Source organism: Notamacropus eugenii, chromosome 5 (assembly GCF_028372415.1).
Source record: "Notamacropus eugenii isolate mMacEug1 chromosome 5, mMacEug1.pri_v2, whole genome shotgun sequence".
In the NCBI taxonomy this organism is placed as follows: Eukaryota; Metazoa; Chordata; class Mammalia; order Diprotodontia; family Macropodidae; genus Notamacropus; species Notamacropus eugenii.
In genome coordinates this window covers 97,011,409-97,031,516 of record NC_092876.1, presented here as the reverse complement: position 1 = coordinate 97,031,516, position 20,108 = coordinate 97,011,409, and the positions used below count along the sequence as shown (strand labels likewise).

The window sequence follows — 20,108 nt, the reverse complement described above, 5'->3', positions numbered from 1 at the left end:
TACTTCCTTGTGATTCTTAGATCTATTTATCCAGCCCTAACCTCTCCCCTGATCTCCAGTCTTACATCTCTAACTGCCTAGTGGATATCTTGAACTAGATAGATACTCTGTAGACATCTTAAACACAACATGTCCAAATTGACCTCATCATCTTTCCCACTAAATGTTATTCCATTCCAAACTTTTCTGTTACTGTCAAGGGCACCAAGACCACCCCCCGATCACCTAGGCCCACATCATAGATGTCATCCTTGACTCCTCACTCTCATCATTCATATCCAAGCAGCCATCGGGTCCTGTTATCTCTACCTTCATATATCTAGTATATGCCCCCTTCTCTTCTCTGACAAAGCCACACCCTGGTGCAAGCCTTCATACCCTCATACCTGGACATTTCAATGACCTGCTGGTTGGTCTCCCTACTTCAAGTCTCTTTCCACTCCAATCCATCCTCCATCCAGCTTTCAACTTAATCTTGCTAAAGTACAGATTTGACCATGCCTTTCTCCGCTACTCAGTAAACCCAAGTGGCTTCCTTTTACCTCCAGGATCAAATTTTAAATCCTCTGACATTCAAAACCCTTCACAACCTAGACCCCTTCTATCTTTCTAGTCTTACATCTTGCTCCCTCCCTCTACACTGTATCAGCAAGGACCTTGGCATACACAGGAGAACCTGCTGTACAGGTTTAGATTTACTTTTCTAAAAGGAAAGCAACTTTTGAGGGGTCAGCAATCTATTTTAATCAAGCGCATATATCATTCACTTAGTTCAGGGGATAAGTCAGCACCCTGAACTTCAGAGAAAGCACAAACAGAAATTACAGACAGAAAGACCAACAGACAGGATTTCCACCTATCTGATCATAGACAATACATACATCATTAGCAGAGAGAGAAGTACCAACATCTGGGTTTTCAAAGCAGAGGCGGAGGGTGGGGGGGAGCCTTAAAACGACTGCCCAGAATCTCCTCTGGCACATGACCCTTCTTCCAAGAAGTAAGTCCCAAAGCAAAACCTCACTTTAAAGTATATACACTCCTTTCAGGGCTGTAGGGCATAACCCTCATGACCCAGTGCCCCATTAGAAATTAACAAGATGTGTCTGAGGCCTATTAATGGGTGGGGAAGATCTTTAACTCTTCCCCCTACCCACCATTGACCCTGTATACTTCCTTCTCATCTCACCTCACATCTTATCTGTTCATATTTAATTCAGTACCTTCTTAATAAGCATCTACTGTGTACAAAAAGCCTGTACTCAGCACTGGGGGCAATACAGTTTAGAGAAGAGAGGGTTCCTGCCTTCATGATACTCAGAATCTCATATCAATTTATGACATGAACACCTATAATTATGTTACTAGTAGTTCATGGTCAGTCCATCAGAGAAGCAAAGGACTGTGTAAGGGCTAAGGGGAAAGACCGAGGTGTAGGGCAGAGACATATACTATTAGAGCTGAGCTTAGAATTCAATATAGTGAGGAGGAAAAGGGATTAAGAGAAGAATTTCAGGTTTTCTGGAGCATCACATGCAAAGGGACAGGTGCTAGGAAGGTAAATGGAAGCCACTGTTGGCTGACTGACTGAAACTGAGATAAGAAGTCAGTGGCTGATGACTCGTTGATAGCCATTTCAGCCACAAGGTCCAAGGTGATTTCATTTTTGGGCCCCATTGAAAGTTCCCTATTTTGTGGCTTGTTTTTGTTGTTGTTGTTGATTCTTATCAAATCAGTAAATGTTCACTAAGGGACTACTTTGTTCAGAGCTGTGTTTAACAGCACTGTGGCAGTGATAGAGAGGAAAGAGGTCCAGTCACTGCCTTCAGGGTTTGAACTCTCTTAGAGGGGAACCTGATATTTTGGAAAGAGCACTGGGCAGGAAATCAGGGTCTACAACCCTGGCCAACTTACCCTTTCTTGTCCTTAATTTTGTCTTCTCTAAAATGGGGATAACAGTTATACTGATAACAGATGTAATTCACTTTATAAATGTGAATATTTCTTTCATATTGTGCTGTCAGATCAAATGGTGATCACAGATTTCACAGGGTAGTTTGTAATTTTCAAGTGAGTTGCACAGCCGTTCCTTAGCCTAGCATTCAAGGCTTTCCATAATATGCCCTCAACCCAACTTAGATTGTGATGGCCATATCTCCTATAAGAATCCTCCTGGTCCTCCTGCCTAGAATGCCCTTGTTTGGCATCACTACTGATCTGAGTCCTCATCCTGCCAGATGCTAATCAAATCCTGCCTCCTCTGTGAAGCCTTCCCCAGTCAACCTGGACCCCCATGTGTTTTCCTCCTCCATTGACTACACTGCCCATTAGGCATTTAGTATATGTTAACTTGTATTGTTAATTATCATAACATTCTAGATCTAGGTAGGACCATAGAGGTGATCTAGTCAAACCCCTCCCCTGTAATGGTATCTGACCCATCTTTATCTCTCCCCCACAACATACTCAGGTACAGGACCCTGCATTGAGTATTCATTTGTCACAGATCTACTGGTGGGCTCAAAGGAGCCCATCCCAAGAGTCCCCTGACTCTCCTGTCTCATTCATTCCCAGAGAATGAATACCCCTGGCTCCCTGAGAGCTGCCTGGGCAACAGGGGCTTTAGTCTTGGCATCCTTCAGATACTTGAGTTCCTAGACTTTAGCCTCAATAGCCAGGGTGCTGCTGACACCCCCAGGCTCCTGCATGTTAGGACACATCATCAGCAAAAGCAAGAGATGAGACCTGAAAAACATCAGGGAGTGGGCAGAGCAAGACTTTTGTGCTCCCTCCATTGGCATATATGAATGGTCCTTATGAAGGGAAACTCCGTAGCTCTCCATGTTTGTATGTATGCACATATGTGCCCATAGGAGAAAAAAATGTGGGAATGGGCTCTGCCCCTAGCTGGCCAGTACAGTTCAACAAACTTGTATTCAGGTCCTGGCACACATACAACACTAGTGAGGGACGATGATCCAGAGTTTGGATGGAATGTGGTCTGTGTCCACCCTGGAGTGGAGTCAGCCTTACTTCTCCATGACTCAGTTTCTTTACCTATAAAATAAGATCATAGAGCAGCAAGGCGGATTACCATAAAGTACTGTATAAATCAGAGATGGTCCTGGTTTGGAGTTAAAACTCGTTTGCACTATTAGCAAATGTTAACTTTTGTTTTATATAGGGGTTCATGAGTGGTTTGTGCATTTGTTTACACACATATTTGCCCAGACACACATAATGCTTATACCCCCAAGAGTTGGGCCACAGCAGCTGAGAGCCCCCAGCTCTCTTCTGAGGGGGTCCTTGACATAGGGAAACCACCACAATCCTTCCTATCCCCAATAAGAGTCTGTAACCTTCTGAGACCTCCTAGTGCCCACCTGACCCCAGTAATCATCATGTCTCTCTGATCTCAGACCCTTATCTTTTCTCCAGGAGCCAGCCCCCTGCAGTGTAATGAAATGGGTCACACACCAGTGGACTACGCCCGGGATGGAGAGGTCATGAAGCTCCTGAAGGCCTCAGAGACCAAGGTGAGCCCTTTTAGGGAGAAGACAGAGGGAAACCTCTTGTACATATAGTATATGGTACAATGAGAGCTCAGCCTGGGAGCCAGGGGCTGCTTGACCTTGGCTGAAAAGGGCCTTTCCATGCTTGAGAAAGTCTCAGAGCTCAAAGATTCCCCAAGGAGTGGTATCAGGTGGACCACACTGCTTTAGACTCTCCTCCCTGCTCTCAGACCCTTTAGACTTGCCTCAGCACCTCACCCTGCTCCCTGGGCAGCCACACTGAGAACTCCCCCTTTTCTTTGCTAGATCCTGAGCCACACAGTTCTACATTTGACCGTCCCTGCTACTGCCTTTTGGCTTTTGTGTGAGTTTCTTTTTCCTAGCCAGACCTAGGGCTCCGTTAGTGCAGCCTCCTGTCTCTCCTGCTCTGCTTCCCCTTGTATCCAGTCCTCAGCTTAGCCATGTGCAGGAATCAGTAATGTTTGGTGAAGGCATCATGGTATAATGGAAGCAGGGGGTCGCTTTGAGCCCAGAAGACCTAACCTCAAGTTTCTCCTATCACTTAGTAGCTGTGTGACCCTGGGCAAATCATTCCTCCTTTCTGGCTCTCAATTTCCTCATTTGCAGATTTAGAATAATAATACTTGCAGTATCCTGACCCCAGGCTTTTGTAAGAAAGGTGCTTTGTAAACACTAGAACACTATAAAAATGACTGACATGTTACTAAAAGTTCCACGGGTCCCACCTCTTGGCAAATCCACTATACTTTGCATGTAAAGAAGCTGAATCAGGGGTCCAGAGACCTTAGTTGTCATCTTGGTTCTGTTATTAACTCACTCTGTGGCCTTGGACCAAGTCCTTTCTCATCTCCAATCATCATTTCTTTAACTGTAAAGTTATAGAATTCTAGAGTTGGGAAGGACCTCCACAGCCTCCTTGTCCAGCTCAGATCCAATAAAGAATTCTTGCTCTGATGTAACTGTCCAGTGTGTTCTCTGATCTGTGAGTGAAGACTTCCAGTGACTTCCACTCCCTCTTGAGGCAGCCTGGGTCACATCTGTGCAACTCTAATCGCTAGTAAGTTCTTCCTGATAGCAAGCAAAATGTGCTTCTTTGCACCTTCCAGCCTTTCATTGCTCCCAGTTCTACTCTCTGAGGCCAAAGAGAACAAGTCTAATGCTGGGAGGTAGCACAATAGATAGAGCTTTGGGCCTGGAGTCAGGAAGACCTGGGTTCAAATCTGGCCTCAGTCATATACTAGCTGTGTGACCCTGAACAAGTCACTTATCCACCATGTGCCTCCATTGTAAAATAGGGATAATAATAGCACCTATATCCCAGGGATGAGAATATTTTTAAGGTGTTTAGCACAATGCCTGGCACAAAGTAAAAGCTTAATAAATGCTTCTATACTTTTTCCCTTCTAAATGACAACCCTTCAGGTCCTTAAACATAGTCTTCTTCCCCTGAGTCCTCTTTTCTCCAAACTAAAACATCTCCATTTCTTCCAACTGATACTTGTTTACATGGCCCCATGACCCACCACCATCCTAGTGGTACCAGGTCCTGTAATCCCTCTCCCATTGTCCAAGATCTTTCATCTGTCCCTGACAGTGCCTCAGCACTCCCATCTGGCAGCTCTGATGCACCTAGTCCAAGTAACTTAAATTCATTTGAGCCACTTGAGGTGATTTGTGGACAGGGAGTGATACTTGGGAGACCTGAGTTCAAATCTTGCCTCAGACAACTATATGACGATAGAAAACTCACTTTAATTTCCTCAGCTTCGGATTCCTTCTGTTTAAAATGAGTCTAATAATAACACTTACCTCACCAGGCTATTGTGAGGGTAAAGTAATACATAAAGAGTTTTGTACTCTTAAAGGCACCATAGAAATGTAACTGTTATTATTCACCAAGGGCAAAAGTCCCCACTAGTACTATCCCTGAGAAAAGGTCACTCCACTTCTGACGACCTCTGCATCAGGGAGCCTTCCTCCTCTTGGGGCAGCCCGTCTCACTTTGGGCGCCTGTGATTGCTAAGTGTTCCTGACATCGAGCCTACCTTTGCACCTCCCTACATTCTGCCCATCGCTCCTGGTTTTGCCTTCTGGGCCAGTCAGGACAGTGTGATCTCTCTTCCCCATGGTAGCCCTTCCTGGGTTTGAAAGTAGCCATCCTTTCTCCTCTGACCCATCTGAACTTCAGACTAAATATACCTCAATACTTAGGCAGATTCTCGTGTGTCATGGATTCAGGTCCCTTCACCATCTGGATTGCTTTCCTCTGGACACTGCCCAGCCTCTCAGTGTCCTTTAAAAACTCTAGTGCCCAGAACTGAAAAGTACTCCAGATGTGATCTGACCAGGACAGCACACCGGGGCCTGCCACTTCCTCATGGCTGGAAGCCATCATTTTCTTAATGCAGTTCCATATCACATTAGGTTTTTTAACTGCTGTATCACTTCTGACTCATCAAGTCACTAAATTTCCCAGTTCTTTTTTTCAGGCAGACTTCTATATAAAATCGTGCCTCTCTCATCTTATATTTACGGAATTGATTGTTTCAGCTTAGGTGTAAATTTTACATTTATCACCATTGAATGTCATCTCCTTAGACTTAGCCCAGCAAAACCGTCAAGATCTTCTTGGATCCTGGCTGTGTTAGCCATGCCCTTGTGTTATTGACACATTTGATGAGCGAGCTATCTTTACCTTTATACAGTAAGAATGATAAATAGCACTGGGCCAAGCACAGACTCCTGTAGCACTCCATATAAGACCTCTTGCTGCAGTGATATTGTAAACCATCAACAATTACTCTGAGTCTGGCTATTCAACCATTTTGGAATATACCAGGCTGTGCCATTATCTAGTCATCCTCCCTCAGTCTCTTCCACCTAGATAACGTGAGGTACTTTATTACATGCTTTACTAAAATCTCAGTAAACTACATCAATAGTCTTCCCTTGATCTCAAACCCCTCTGACCTGTGGCTACAGCATGGCCTCCAGAACTGCTGTTGGCCAGCTTATGCAGTAAGGGTCCACAGGTGTATCTTCCACCTTGATCCCCCTCCTCATTTCCAGGCATGTATTTCCAGATCCTTGCTAGCAGTTCCTCAGACTTGGGACTTGAGAGTTGTATTTGATTCATCCCTCATAGCTTATCCAATCCAGTTATCAACTCATGTTGGTCTTTCCTCTAAGCTCTAAACTTGACCATTCCTTCCAGAGACCCAAAGTATAGATTCTAGTGGGAAATTTCGCAAACTAGAAAACAGGATACTGAGGTTCTAATCCCAGATCTGTCGCTAAATCTTTGGATAACTTTGGGTAAGTCATTGTGTTCCCTGAGCCTCATTTTTCCTATTTGTAAAATAGGTCTCTTAAGTTCTTAAGGTCTCTTCCAGTTCTAACATCCTGTAATTCTAATCCAGGCTCTAATCTCTTTCTCGAAGATCACAAGGACCTCCTGACTAGCCTCTTTGCCTCCAGTCTCCTTCCCATTCTAGTCCCTCTGATGCCCATTGCCAGAGTAAGCTTCCTAAAACTCAGCTCTAATCACATCTTGCTTCTCTCAGAAACATCTAGTAGGGAGAAAATCCTGGCCTTGGGTCAGAGACCAGGTTAAAGCATTAGCTCAGACTTGTGTTGGCTCTGTAATTCCCAACAAGCTATTTTATCGCTGAATTTTAGTGTTCTTATCTGTCAAACAGAGAATAATCCTCATGCCACATTTAGAGGATTATTGTGAGAACACTTTATAGAAGGATGAGCCACTGCCATTATTTGTGCCTAATGTCTACATTTCTCTGCCTTACCTGTGAGACTACGTTATCCAGCCCCATCCTGTCTTTTCCACCTTATCTTTCCCTGTTCCCTAACACACTCAAAGGTCATATTCAGATCATTTTATATAATTACTTGGTGTTCCAAAGTGCTTTGTTCACAACAGCCATGTGAAATTGGTAGCAAATACCATTATGCCCATGTTGTTGTTCAATTTTTTAACTCTCCATGACCTCATGTGGAGTTTTCTTGGCAAAGATACTGGAGTGATTTGCCATTTCCTTCTCTAGCTCATTTTACAGAAGAAGAAACTGAAGCAAATAGGGTTACATGACTTGCTCAGGGTCACACAGCTAGCAAGTGTCTGAGGCCAGATTTGAAGTCAGGAAGATGAGTCTTCCTGACTAACTCCAGGCTTGGCACTCTATCCCCTGCACCACCAAGCTGCCCCCAAAAGTACTAGCTGCACGTACTGTGCCCCTTGTAGGCATAGAGTCATTTAACCTGGGCAAGTCATTTAAAACCGTTTGCTTCCGGCTCCTCATCTGTAAAATGAACTAGAGAAGGAAATGGTCTCTTTGCCAAGAAAACCCCTAAGGAGTCATGGAGAGTCCGACCCAACTGAGACAAACTGAACAACAGAAAAAGGCACTTAGGTGCTTTGGGGGTCATCTAGTCTAACTCTCTTTTTGTAAATAAGGAAACTGATCCAAGCAGAGCCAAGACTGATCCTGGGTCCACCAAGGCTCTTTTTCCTACAACAGAATGATTCAAGTGAGGTTCAAAGTATACTGGGAGTTTCAAAGAGGGAGAAAGATGTCTATGGGATGGATGGTCAGGGAAGGCTTCCTGGAGGAAGTGACATTTACTCTGTGTATTGAAGGGCAAAAAGGATTTCAGCAGGCAAAGAATTGAAAGTTTAAAGTTATGGCCACATTTTAAATAAGAGACAGAAGCGAAGGTTGGAAATATATCTTTATCTCTATCTCTCTGTATATGATGGTAGATAAAACAAAAATATGGGAAGCTGGCCCATGATGAATACACAGCTAAGGGGGATGTGCAGGGATAAGCCTGCAATCCCCTCCCTGCTCCGCAATCCACTGAGACTGCCAGAGAATTTATTGCTCATTTTAATCACACCCAGAGAATGAATTGGCAGGAATATTAGCCCGATAGGCCACCACATAGATTTTATTTGCATATTCCCATGACAGACTAGCAAGAACATTTCCTATGTATTTTTAATTTGTTTGGGCAGTGGCTGGGAATGCAAGGGCCCAATGGGCCGCAGGCTTCACTGCTGGGCCTGGGTGTCTGCCAAGGTAGAGTGGCAGGTGAGCAACAGAGTCAGCTGCCCAAAGAGACCATCAGGACCCAGGGGAAGCGTGGGCTGAGGCTGGGGATTAGATACCATTAGTGGCCCTTATAGTTTACACCATGTTTTTATTCAACACAGACCTGTTCTGGGTCAATGGAGTATAACAAAAGGAGTGTTTGATTTAGAATCAGGAGCTGAATTCAGATCCGTGCATTGCTACATCTGGGATCTTGGATAAGTCCCTTCTTTTCTGTGTCTTGTTGTCAGCTTTCACATCTTTGAAAGGAAGAGAGTTAGAGTTGATCATCTCTTTTGAAAGGCACCTATGATCATCCCCATTTTATAGCAAAAACTAAAGCTTAGAAAGGTAACCCTGGGTAGTCAGGACTCACATCCAAGCCTCCATACTCCAATTTCAGTGCTCTCTTGAATGAATCACAGGTACTCTCAGATTTGACCTTGTCCATCCCTTTAGACCAAGGTCATTCTTCCCTTCTTACTGCCTCACTTGGCACTAGTTCCCTCTCTTTTCCCAGTCCTGTGTTGGACTTTGCTATAGAAGATACGAGAAGAGGAAATATGGGTCAAGGTGATGAGACATATTCAGAGGGAACTGCCAAAAAAAAAAAAAAAGGCCAGAGAGAATCAAGGGCTATTTTATCCACTTCTATGATTCATGGGGGTTGGGGGGGGGGGGAGAGAGAAGTGGGGAAGCAGAGTCCTGTGGGCTGGGTAGTCAAGGAAGCCTCCTTGGAGGAAACAGAGACTCCCCTCTCCCCCTTCTATCTCCTTATCACCTGGAACAAGGGTCTTGGGCATTGCTGCCGTGCACAGGACTCTTACCAGGCCTCTTTTTACTGCCCCCAGAAACAGGATCTTTCCCCAGGGTTAGCTGGAAGGCATAGTAGAGCCATATATAATGGGAATTCCAAGCCAGGGTTTCTCCAGCTTGACTGGCAGTCTCTCTTTGTATCCTGAGAATAGCAAGCAGCAAGAGAGCAAGGGTTTGTCCTACCCCTCTGTCTGCTCAGGTCCCCCGTCCAGAGCCTGGAGCTCATCACTCTGCCAGTGCCTCCTATGTACCCAGTCACATGTCAAGAACTACTGTGGTATAGGGCTACTTCAGTCATTCACTGGCCATGTGGTTGAGCATCTACTATAATTTAAGCTCCTTGAGAGTCAGGACTGTTTGGCTTTTGTCCTTTTGTCCCCAACACCTAGCACAGTGCATTTCACAGAGTAGAGACTTAATGTTTGTTGGATGGATGGATGGGTGGATGGATGGATGGATGGACGGATGGACAGACAAATGAATAAACATACTCTGTGTCTCCTATAGTGTTGGGCTCTTTGGGAAAAAGAGGAGACATGAGCCCTCACTTCTTGAATCTCAGTCTAGTTAAGGAAACAAGACACATAACATGGATCATTGAGGACAATATAAGATTGCATATGGTCAGCTACTAACCAATGTGTCTCCACCTCTAAGGATTGTATGAGCTCAGAGAAGAAAGCAATCAGGGTGGAACGGATTATTGGAGAAGGCTTCCTGGAGGAGGTAGGACTGGAGGAGGGCTTTTAGGACATAGTGGATTTGGATAGAAAAAGAGGAGGAGGGGAGAAGGCTTCCTGGGCCAGGGAATGGCATAAATAATGGTGGGAATAAAACAGTTTTTTAATAAACTAAAGGTGGGAATGAGCCTGGCATGAGTGAGGAGAGTGCATAACTGAGGTAGGGAGAACTGTTGGGAAGGCGAGGGCTAGGACCAGACTGGAAGCCTTAGTTGCTAGCCTGAAGAGCCGGGCATAGAACCAGTATGAAAGCCAGTGACATTTTTTGGGCAGAGAAGTGGAAAATCACAGAATCTCAGAGTTGTAGGGGACCTCAGAGGCCATCTAGTCCAACTTCTCCCTGAACAAGAATCTTGTCTACAACATACCCAACAAGTGATCGTGATCTACCATCCTCCTGAAGACCTCTGGTGCATGGAAGGGAGGGTTATCAGACTGAAGATCAACCCCTGGGGTAATCCACTGAAGACAATGAGGAGGTATAACCTGGAGGAGGAAAGGACAGAACTGGAAGTGATAGGTACAAGTCAGTGACACAGTAAAAGGTTAGCTAGGGAGAAGAAAAAACTTCTTCTAATAGTAATTGGAGGCATCCAAAAGTGGAATCATGTTTCTCAGCAGAGTGGGTTCCCTGCCACTGCAGGCACGGGGACAACCCGGATGACCACCTATCAGGGATATGGATTTCTATCCAGGTATGGATGGGGATAAATGACCTCTGAGGTCCCTTCCAACTGGACTCTGATTCTGTGACTGGATAAGTAGTGGGAAAATGTGGATTGACCATGGGAGAAATGCAGGCATCTCCAAGCTTCAAATAGTTGTCCCCTCCATGGGGCGTTTATTTCCACAAACTACGTGTATGCTCAGCCATTTACACAACAGTTGTAAACCCAGCCCTGTGTTTGATGCCTTTCTGTGGGATCTGAAGCAGCCCCAAATTTCTGTTCATTCTTTTGTACTGATCTGAAAAGCTAAGTGAGACCAATTCCCATGGTCCTTCTGTGTCTCAGCCAGGCATGACAGCTAGTAGAGGAAAACAGCAGCTCTTTCCTTCTGAGCCTTCTCTTCTGTAATCCAACTAGCTCCCATTCCTTTAACCACTCACTGTCTTCTGAAAACATGCCAGTTTATCATTACGACTCTTCAGGTGTGGCACTATGTCTTAAAGATCTTTCTGCCTGTTTCTCCCTACCCTCCGCACCCCACACACACACACACACATGCTCATTTCAGAACAAAACTTGTTGGGTCAACCTGCTTGTCCTTATCCTAACCCATCCTCTCTCTGACCACACAGAGTGATCATCCAGAGATAAGTCCACCTGTCATTCACCTTTACCACTTCTGCATACCTCCTACCCACACACAAGCATCCTTTCTCCTGCTTGCCCTCCTCGAATTCCCCCTTCCTGGAGAAATAGGGCCATGCAAGATACAGGGGTGGCTTAGCCTTTACTCTTGGCTCTCATGTAAGCAATCCCACCCTGCTGGCCAACTCGGAGCCAGGCCTCAGCCCGGGGCCCAGAACACTTTCCTGTAAATGTCGTCACAGCCAGGAGGGGTGCCATGTCGAATCAAGGATGATGAGAGCCAGTGAACGTGATTACCCAGCCCAGATTAGCTGCCGCTGTCTCTAGGTGAGGGCTGTAGAAATTAATTGCATGTGTCTTTTATTAAGAAGATGGGCTAGCTTGCTCATGTTCTTCTAGGCGCCACATCCCCAGTGCCTATCAACCAGGCATACCATGCCTCCTTTGGCACAGTCCCCTTCTCAGCCCTCTCCTCCAGTGGATTGCCTCAGGACCCAATTGCCTTTCTCCCAGTCTACCTGAGGAGGGCATTTGAGCCCAAGACCATGCCACGCATAGAATCAAAAGATTTTAACCTGGAAGAGACCCATAGTCCAACCCCCTTATTCTTCAGAGGGACAGTTAATGGCAGTATTCTTATTGCCTGGGACAGAAGAGGAAACTGAGGCCTGGAGAGGTTAAAGTGGTACAAAGCAATGCCAGAACTCAGACATAGATAGCCAGATGCCTCTCTCTCCCCATTCTCTCATTAAGTTATATCTCTGTAGAATTATCAGATCTCTGTATCCAGCCCTAATCTGTCTTCTGAACTCTGGTCCCATGCTGCCAACTGCCTTCTGGAGGGCCCAACAACAACTTAAACTCAATCTGTAATTTCCTCAGTGGACAGAGTTCCCATGATGCAACTTCCTCTGCCAGGAGAGATCTCTAGCCGTTTTGCAGCATAGAATTTTAGAGTTGCCTGGCCTACTGGGCAGGTGAAGGGACTTCACCAGACACACATGACCTACCTATGGCAGAGGCAAGACTTGAACCCATGTCCACCTGCTTCCAAAACTGAGGACAGTTCCTTACCCCTCTATCATACCACCTCTCTACATAGTGGGTACTTCATAGTTCTTTGTATCTTCTAAATGCTCAACAGTTGTGCTGGTTTGAATTGAATTAACCTGAACCCGTAAAGAAGTTTCCTTCTGCCAAATTCAGTGCAACAATTCAGCACTATTTAAGTGGCTTCTGTATACAGGGCTCTCTGTTCAGCTCTCAGAATACAATGACCAGTCACTGCTAGGCACCATGCTGAGCACTAGGGGTAGAAAAACAAGGAAAGAAACAGTGCCTCCTAGAAAGGATCTTATACTCTTAACAGGGAAGACGTATATGTGAGTCTAAAACAATAAGTAGAAAGCAAATAAATAGGAAGTCATTTGAAAGAGGGGGCTGTGACCGTCAGAGGGTTCAGGAACAGCCTCATACAAAAGGCATAGCTAGAGCTGGGTAAGAAGGGGGATGGTGGGGGTGGTCAAAGAGAGAAACAAGATAGCCCTTTTCTTCAGAGTTTATAGTTTAGTGTCATACAAGCTACATCTTATCCAGGTTGAGCCTTAAGATGGGGTACCTGAAAAGGCATCAGTGTGGAGAGCACTGCACTGGTCACCAGAAGGTCTGGATTCAAATCTTAGCTTTGCCACTTGACCTCGAGCAAGTCATTTCCCTTCCATGGGTCTGTTTGCCCATCTGCAGAAGGAAGAAGTTAGGCTGGATGAAATTTAAGGTTCTTTTCCAGCTCTAGTTTTCTATGACCTAAGAGATTCCTGCCTTTCCCAGTCTCCTAAGGGACCTCCTGCTTGTTGCATGACATCCTGGAGAAGTGGCTTACATTGTGCCTGCCAAGTCTGTGTTCTTCCCAGAGGAAAACATCTCACCCAACACCAAACCTAGGGCCCCATCTCTGCCTGGGTGACTAGAGGAAGCTGTAGATATATGGATGGCAGAGTCAGAGCTCAGTGATGTATGCCACGCCTGAGGGAGCCATACGGTGACACGCTGGATTCCATCCTGCAAGCATCGTTCCACTGGGATCAGCAGCCGAGTTATTGCTCCATATGAAACATGGGGACTGATGGGAGCTTTCAGTTACAGACTGATAGCAACAGCCAAAATTGGATTGTTTGCTATTTATTGTTTTTAACTTCTGTCAGGGTCACTACCATCTCAGGAAAACACTGCCAGAGTGGCCGATATTTTTTATCTACTCTGCCCACAAAAGCAGTCTGCAGCCAGAACTTTTTTGACAGGACCTAAGTTTGGTGACCAGAGGATCCCCATGCCCAGGAGGGACCCTCAGCAACATATCCAAGAAAAGAGGAGCCATAGAGACCAGGGGGAGGCGGGGGAGTGGTGCACGGGAAGGGCAGTGGGGTTGAACATGCCTCAGAAAGTAGTAGAGGTGTTTTTTGGAAAGGCAGCTTTGGACTTAGTCTCAGAGGAACCCAAGAGGTCCATTTTCCAATCACTGCAGTTGGCCAATCAGAGGCTGAATGATCTCCTGCTGGGGTGGCTTAGAGAGGGTTCGAGCCAGGGTGGAAAGTTAGACTAGCTGCTCTCTGAGGTCTCTCTCAGCTCTGAGCATCTGTGAGTCTGTGGTTCCATGAGTTCACATTCCAGTACTAAGGGACACAGGGATAAAATGAAGATGCTAAAGAAAGGCTCCTCCCTTTGCTCTTCTGCCCACTTTCTGCGCTTTGGCTCTCAGGCCACTGCCTGCCACCACTCAGGGTCTTCTTGAAGTCTGGGCCACATCATTTCGCACATGGTCATATTTTTTTTTAGTTTTATGGAACCCTTTTTGCAACACAGTAATTTCCCAACGTACCACCCCTCACACCCACCTTGAACCCTCTTTTGGAACAGAAAACAAGTCAAACTGAGTGGCATGCATTCTGCCAACAAGCAGTGGCCTTGGAGGCCCAGCTCTGCCCCTCTTTCTTTGTGCTAGCAGTTTGCACAATAAAGCTGTTAGGCCTGTAAGGACCCTCCCCTCCCTGCTCAAAATCTATGATCCAGGAGAGTCTAACAGCATATCTAACATCTGTACCCAAAGCCTCCCGCCTCACTCCAGAGAAGAGGGGCCAGTTCTCCTGAGCTCCACTGTCTCCTAGCGCATTAACTCTGTCTGTATTGCTTTGATTTTTCTTTGTTCAGTCTCGTTGCATAAAAGTGTCCCCATGGTTCTCTGAAGTCTTCTTTTTCATAATTTCTTGTGGTGCAGTAATGTTCCACTCTCTTCATATACCAGAACTAGTTAAACTCTTCTCCAGTTGATGAATAACTAGCTTCATTCCCAGACCGTTGCCACACAAAGGCACTGCTGTGAATATTTTGGTAGTATGGGACTTTCCTGTCCTGAACTTGCTCAAGGTCTGTGCCCAGCAATGAGATTAATGCATTGTTTTCTGATGATTTCCAGTGTGTGATTCTCGCCTCCCTATCATACAGCTAGACCTTTAGCACCCCAAGATATATCCGTACCTCCCTCAGCTCCTGTTTCCTCCATACCTTTTGCTGAGCCCAGGGCTGGACTACTGGTCAGTATAGAATGAAGTGAATTGGATTGTGGCAATAGAGTCTATTCAGCTCTGGGCTGAGACTGCTGTTGAGAAGGGCCATCCTCACTCTCAAGTATTCCTTGCTTATGACTGCATTGTGGTTTTCCCAGGAGTGAAGCCTGGACTCTATGCCTTTCTTGTCCTTCGTTGCCCTGCCCCAGACTGCTGAGCTCCCTAGCCCAGTTCTCTGTTTCAAATGAAATCGTGGAGCTCCTGCTCTGGAGCCAGCACAGAACTGGGCATTCATTTTGGCCAAGAAAGAAAAGTGCAGGATCCCTGTCCCTTGGGAGGCTTTTGGGTTGGGATAGGATGACCCAGGATATGGCAGACACTGCTGTATTCCAAGCTGCCTGTCCTTTTCTCGACCAGTACCAGGAGAAACAACGAAAGCGCGAGGCTGAAGAACGTCGCCGTTTCCCTCTTGAGCAGCGGCTAAAGGAGCACATCATTGGCCAGGAGAGCGCCATTGCCACAGTGGGAGCAGGTAAGCATCATCCCATGCCCCTGGCAGCCCTGCATCCTGACACTTCACTTTCCTCTTGAGGGTGGAAAGGTGGCCAGGAATCAGGCCAGCCAGCAAAAAGGAGCAATTATTTTCAGAATATTTAAAGAGCAGATAATTACCCAATAATACTAGGCCTCCTGCCCCATGGGTACATTTTGAGAGTAGATCCAGCCCAGACCCTTTAGAAGTGGGACGGACATACTAGAAAGGGCAGAACTCCATGTGTAAATCCATTTGTTGTGAGTATCCTCTCAAGTCTAGACTGAGCAAAAGTGCTGTGGACTTATTTCATAGAACGTTAGAGCTGGAAGGAACCTTATAAATTACCCAATCCAAAGATTTACCTAAGGTCACACAGTGGTAGTTTCATTATGTGCAAAATGGGCCTAAAGTCCACTAGCTGCTGGTCTGGTGCTCTCTCCAGGACCCCATTTTGCCATCTGGAATCTCAGATCAGGGATGAGCCCCTAAAGTGACTTGGCCACCCTCAGCACCAACAGCACCTGATTACTTGTTCCTCCCCACACAGCTCCCTGTCTTTACGTTCACTCTGCTGTGCCAGCCAGCCAGCCCCTCTTTCTGTCTCCCTTCTGAGATGATTATAATTCATAGAGGGCTGGACCTAGAGTCAAGAACGGTTCAGATCTTGCCTCATACCTGTGGCAGCTGTGGGACCAAAGACATTTAATCTCTCTGAGACTCAAAAGAGAATGAATGTAAAGAGTATTTCCATCTCAACTATCTTCATCATCTTTGTTATGTGACTTACCCAAGTCATACAGCTAGGAAATATTGGAACTGGGGTTCCCAAGTTTAATGTTCTTTCCATTGTGCCATATTGCCTCTCCTGGGGCAATTTGAGTATTATAATTGCCATTTTACATATGAAAATACTGAGGCTGAGGTGAAGTAACTAGCCCAAAATCTTACAGCTATCAAGTGTCAGAGCTGAGACTGGACCAGGTTTTCTGACTCCAGATTGAGCACACCATCATGTTTGTAAGACATCTTTACTTTCCTTCTATGTCAGTGTAACAGGCTCACGTTTTCAGAGAGCCCTTCAAGAGACTATGTGCCTGGCGTTAGGGGTCTAACCCAGGGCTATAAATCAAGGTAGGAGAGGGGAAGAATTATAGCATTTCTGTGAGATCAGAAGAGAGAAGGGTACTGGGACAGTGCTGTTGGAGCCTTCTGGTTCTTCTCACCTTGCCCACAAGGCCAGCCCTGCTCCCTATGCATAGCCCCGATCTCCACCTCCACACATTGGGCTACCCCAAGCCATCAAGCTGCAAATTTCTAATCTAGCCGCCAAGCCTGGGTGATAAAAGGGGCCATCAGGCCGAAATTGTGTCCTTCCCTCTGGGGCCTCCAGAGGAAAGTTTGTCACCTTCCAGAAAGCAATTAAGGATTTAATTGAAAAAGGAAGGCAGGCCTCCCCAGCCTGACCCTCTATTATCCCCAGTTCATCAGGGAACAAGGGTCCTAATCACTGGGGCCAGGGGACCATCCTGTTTCTAGAGACAAAAGGAGTTGTTGGAGCCTCCTGACCCAGAGTGTACTGTTAGCCCAAGGTCAGAAGGTTGTCTGCTGCTTTCGTTGAAGGCAGCCTAGAGTTTTAAGCAGTCCCCAAACCAGGCAGGGCCCCAGGCAGGGTAGAAACTACCCCAATTGTCTGCCCTTGACAGAGCCCCCAGCAAAGACAGTTACCACATAGGTCATAGAATTCAGACCTTGCAGGGACCTTTTACAGAAACTGATCAGGAGAGAGGGAAACTGATCCAAAGTGACACTGAGGAATAAGTATCAGGTGACATGTCACCATGCCAGCATGCCCACCAGCCACCACAGGATGGACCTGCCCAGTATCCTCTTATGCTAGATGTGGGAGGAACAAACTCTTTGCTCCCTCTCTGCTGGGCTGCTTCTGGTTGGAGAAGGGGAAGAGGGGAGGGGCCCCTGGAAAGGAGAGACAAATGACCCTACCAGAGATTTAATAAAACGTCTCCTATCGGCCTTTTATGTCCATACAGATCAGGACATACCTGCCACCATAATGTTTCCCCTTGGGCTCCCTCAAGGTCCTTCAGCCAGCAATCTGCCCGCTCCCCTTTGACCTTCCTCCCCTTGCCTGTGTCTCAAGCTAACAAGATAAGTGAGGCGTCAGGAAACCAGTGGAGAGGCAGGGGAATGGACCTGCATTTCTCATTTGACACTGACTCCTTTTTCTTTAGTCTTCTTGACTAGGGGAAAGAATCCAGAATCTCAAGTAACAGCTTCCCCCACAAGGGGCCCTCAGTCTTAGAAGCAGCCAAGTCCTGAAGAAAGAGCCCTCAGCTCAAGTCCAGTAGACATGAGTTCAATGTCTCGCTCTGCTGCTGACTCTCTGTGTGCCCTTGATCAATTCACTTAACCTTCTCTAAGTCTCATTTTCCCCATCTTTTAAAAGGCTTTAGTAGCTCCTATTTCATAAGGGTACTGTGAGGATCAATTGAGGTAATAGATGAGAAAGCCCCTTATAAAGAGCCAAGTGGATATAAGGGATTATTGGCTTTGAATCATGAAGAAGAAAGTCAACCTAAAGAGACATGTTAAAGCTAAGAGTAGTAACTGACAGAATCCCAGAGATGTGGGATCCCATAAGTGACAGCTCAGGGCATCCCCCTGGTTTTTGCTGGCTGACTCACCACTTATACTCCATACCACAATTAGCAGAACCATGGCTGGTACTGGTCCCTTCTTCAAAATGTCTCACTTAAAGATAAACCCCAAGGTTAAAAACACTCTGCTTTTTGCATGTAATAATGACACTTCTGAATCTTCCATCAGTAATTTTTATTGTCTCTTCTCTCCCCTCCGCTCTCTCTCTCCCCTGCCCCCCACCCCAATTCCACAACATCTCTGACAAATAGTCACCCAGTCCCTGCTTGCAGACCTCCAACTTGCTACCTAAAGCAACACATCCACTTTTGGAAGAGCTGTCATTGTTAAGAAGCTTTTGCTTACAGCCAGCCTCCATTCACCTCTTTGTAACTTTCACTTAGTGATCCTCACTCTGCCCCCTTGGGTCTAACAAAAAACCAGTTCAAACCTTTTGTTCTGTCCTCCATGGCCCCTTCTCTCATCTCCCTACCACCCCAAGCCCTTCTCTGGCCATTTTCTAACTTAATCAGTGAGTCTTTCCTGAAATACAGTAACTCTAACTGAACATAATTCTCCAGATGAGCTCTAGGTGTAGGGGACAATAAGGTGTTGGCCAACTCTCCCAGCTCGAGGTCATTTGAACATTTGACCAGTCTCTCATCTTCATCCCTGTCATTAAATATCCCAGGCCAGAGACAGAAAGATTTCTGATGCCAATAGCTGAGGACAGGGACTGGTTCTGTTGACCATGCTTTGGATCCAGTTATTCAAATGAGTCTACTACGGTGTACTCTTTCCTTATAGAAATCGAAACCATGTCTTCCCAAAGACTCTTACAAGTTTTTGCTAACATTCAGGGCCAACACATTTACTGCATTCCCCTTATCTGCAAAAAAAAGGAAAGGCAGTTAGTCTGGCATGGCCTGTTCCTGAGACTGTACTAGCTCTTAGGTAACTCCAGTGTCTTTTTGTAAATGCTCTGAGACTGTCCTTTTAATATGTTGTAGAACTTTCCCAAGAATCAGTCAGTTTTACTGACCTAAAGTTTGATGGTTCCACCCTTCCCCCACTCCACCCTCTCCACCCTGCCATATTTTTTTTACCTTCCTCTCTCCCATCCCTTTCCCATTTTCTGTGACCTTTCAAAGATCACACAGAGTAACTCACATCTCCCAATTAGTTCCTTCAGTACCCTGACATATTTTTTATTTAAACCTGATGACTTAACATCCTCTTTGACTTCTCTGCAGTATTATGCTCTATTAACCCTTCATTATTAACTCTTCATAATCCTCTCTTCTCCTATCTCTTGTGTAACATTTTACCTTCATGACTATTCTGTCTCTCTATGATTACTACTTTTCTTTGTATTCTTTGCTTGAATGTGTCCCTCAGAATTTAGGAGGTTACCCCATGTAATGTAAAAGACCACTGGACTTGGAGTCAGGGGGTACCTGAGTTCAGATCCTGCCTCTGACACTTGCTAGTTGTGTGATTATATGTGAGTCACTGGGGCAGGGGAGGAAGGAGAACCAAGGAGGAGGTTCTGGGGCTGGGTTTCTGGAAGGACACTGATGCCAGCAGTGGAAATAGAGACATCAGAGAGAGGACCAGGAGCAGGCATAGTGTGTGGATGAATTCAGTTTTGTCCACCCTGTGTCCGATCAGTTTGGTCTCGCTCTTTCTCCTTCTACAACCTCTCCTCTATCCTGCCCCTTCACAGAACTCCCAATGTAACCACCTTCATTCAGGACCTCATTACCTGTTTACCAAATTATTGTAATAGCCTCCTCACTGATCTCACTGCTTCCAGGGTACCCACCCACCCCTATCCTTCACCTCTAT

At 45.9% G+C, this 20,108-nt stretch overlaps 1 protein-coding gene across 4 annotated transcripts in view; it reads left to right on the top strand.

The window, feature by feature from the left end:
• CLPB (ClpB family mitochondrial disaggregase) overlaps window positions 1-20,108 on the top strand; it is a 188,669-nt gene that overhangs the window by 130,316 nt on the left and 38,245 nt on the right. For 2 of the 4 annotated variants that reach the window (XM_072610324.1, XM_072610327.1), the window contains 3 exons: window positions 3,439-3,536; window positions 10,115-10,183; window positions 15,488-15,602. In XM_072610324.1, the coding sequence (XP_072466425.1) occupies window positions 3,439-3,536; window positions 10,115-10,183; window positions 15,488-15,602 (282 nt within the window). The remainder of the gene's footprint in view (window positions 1-3,438; window positions 3,537-10,114; window positions 10,184-15,487; window positions 15,603-20,108) is intronic. The other 2 variants (XM_072610325.1, XM_072610326.1) reach the window with 1 other exon arrangement.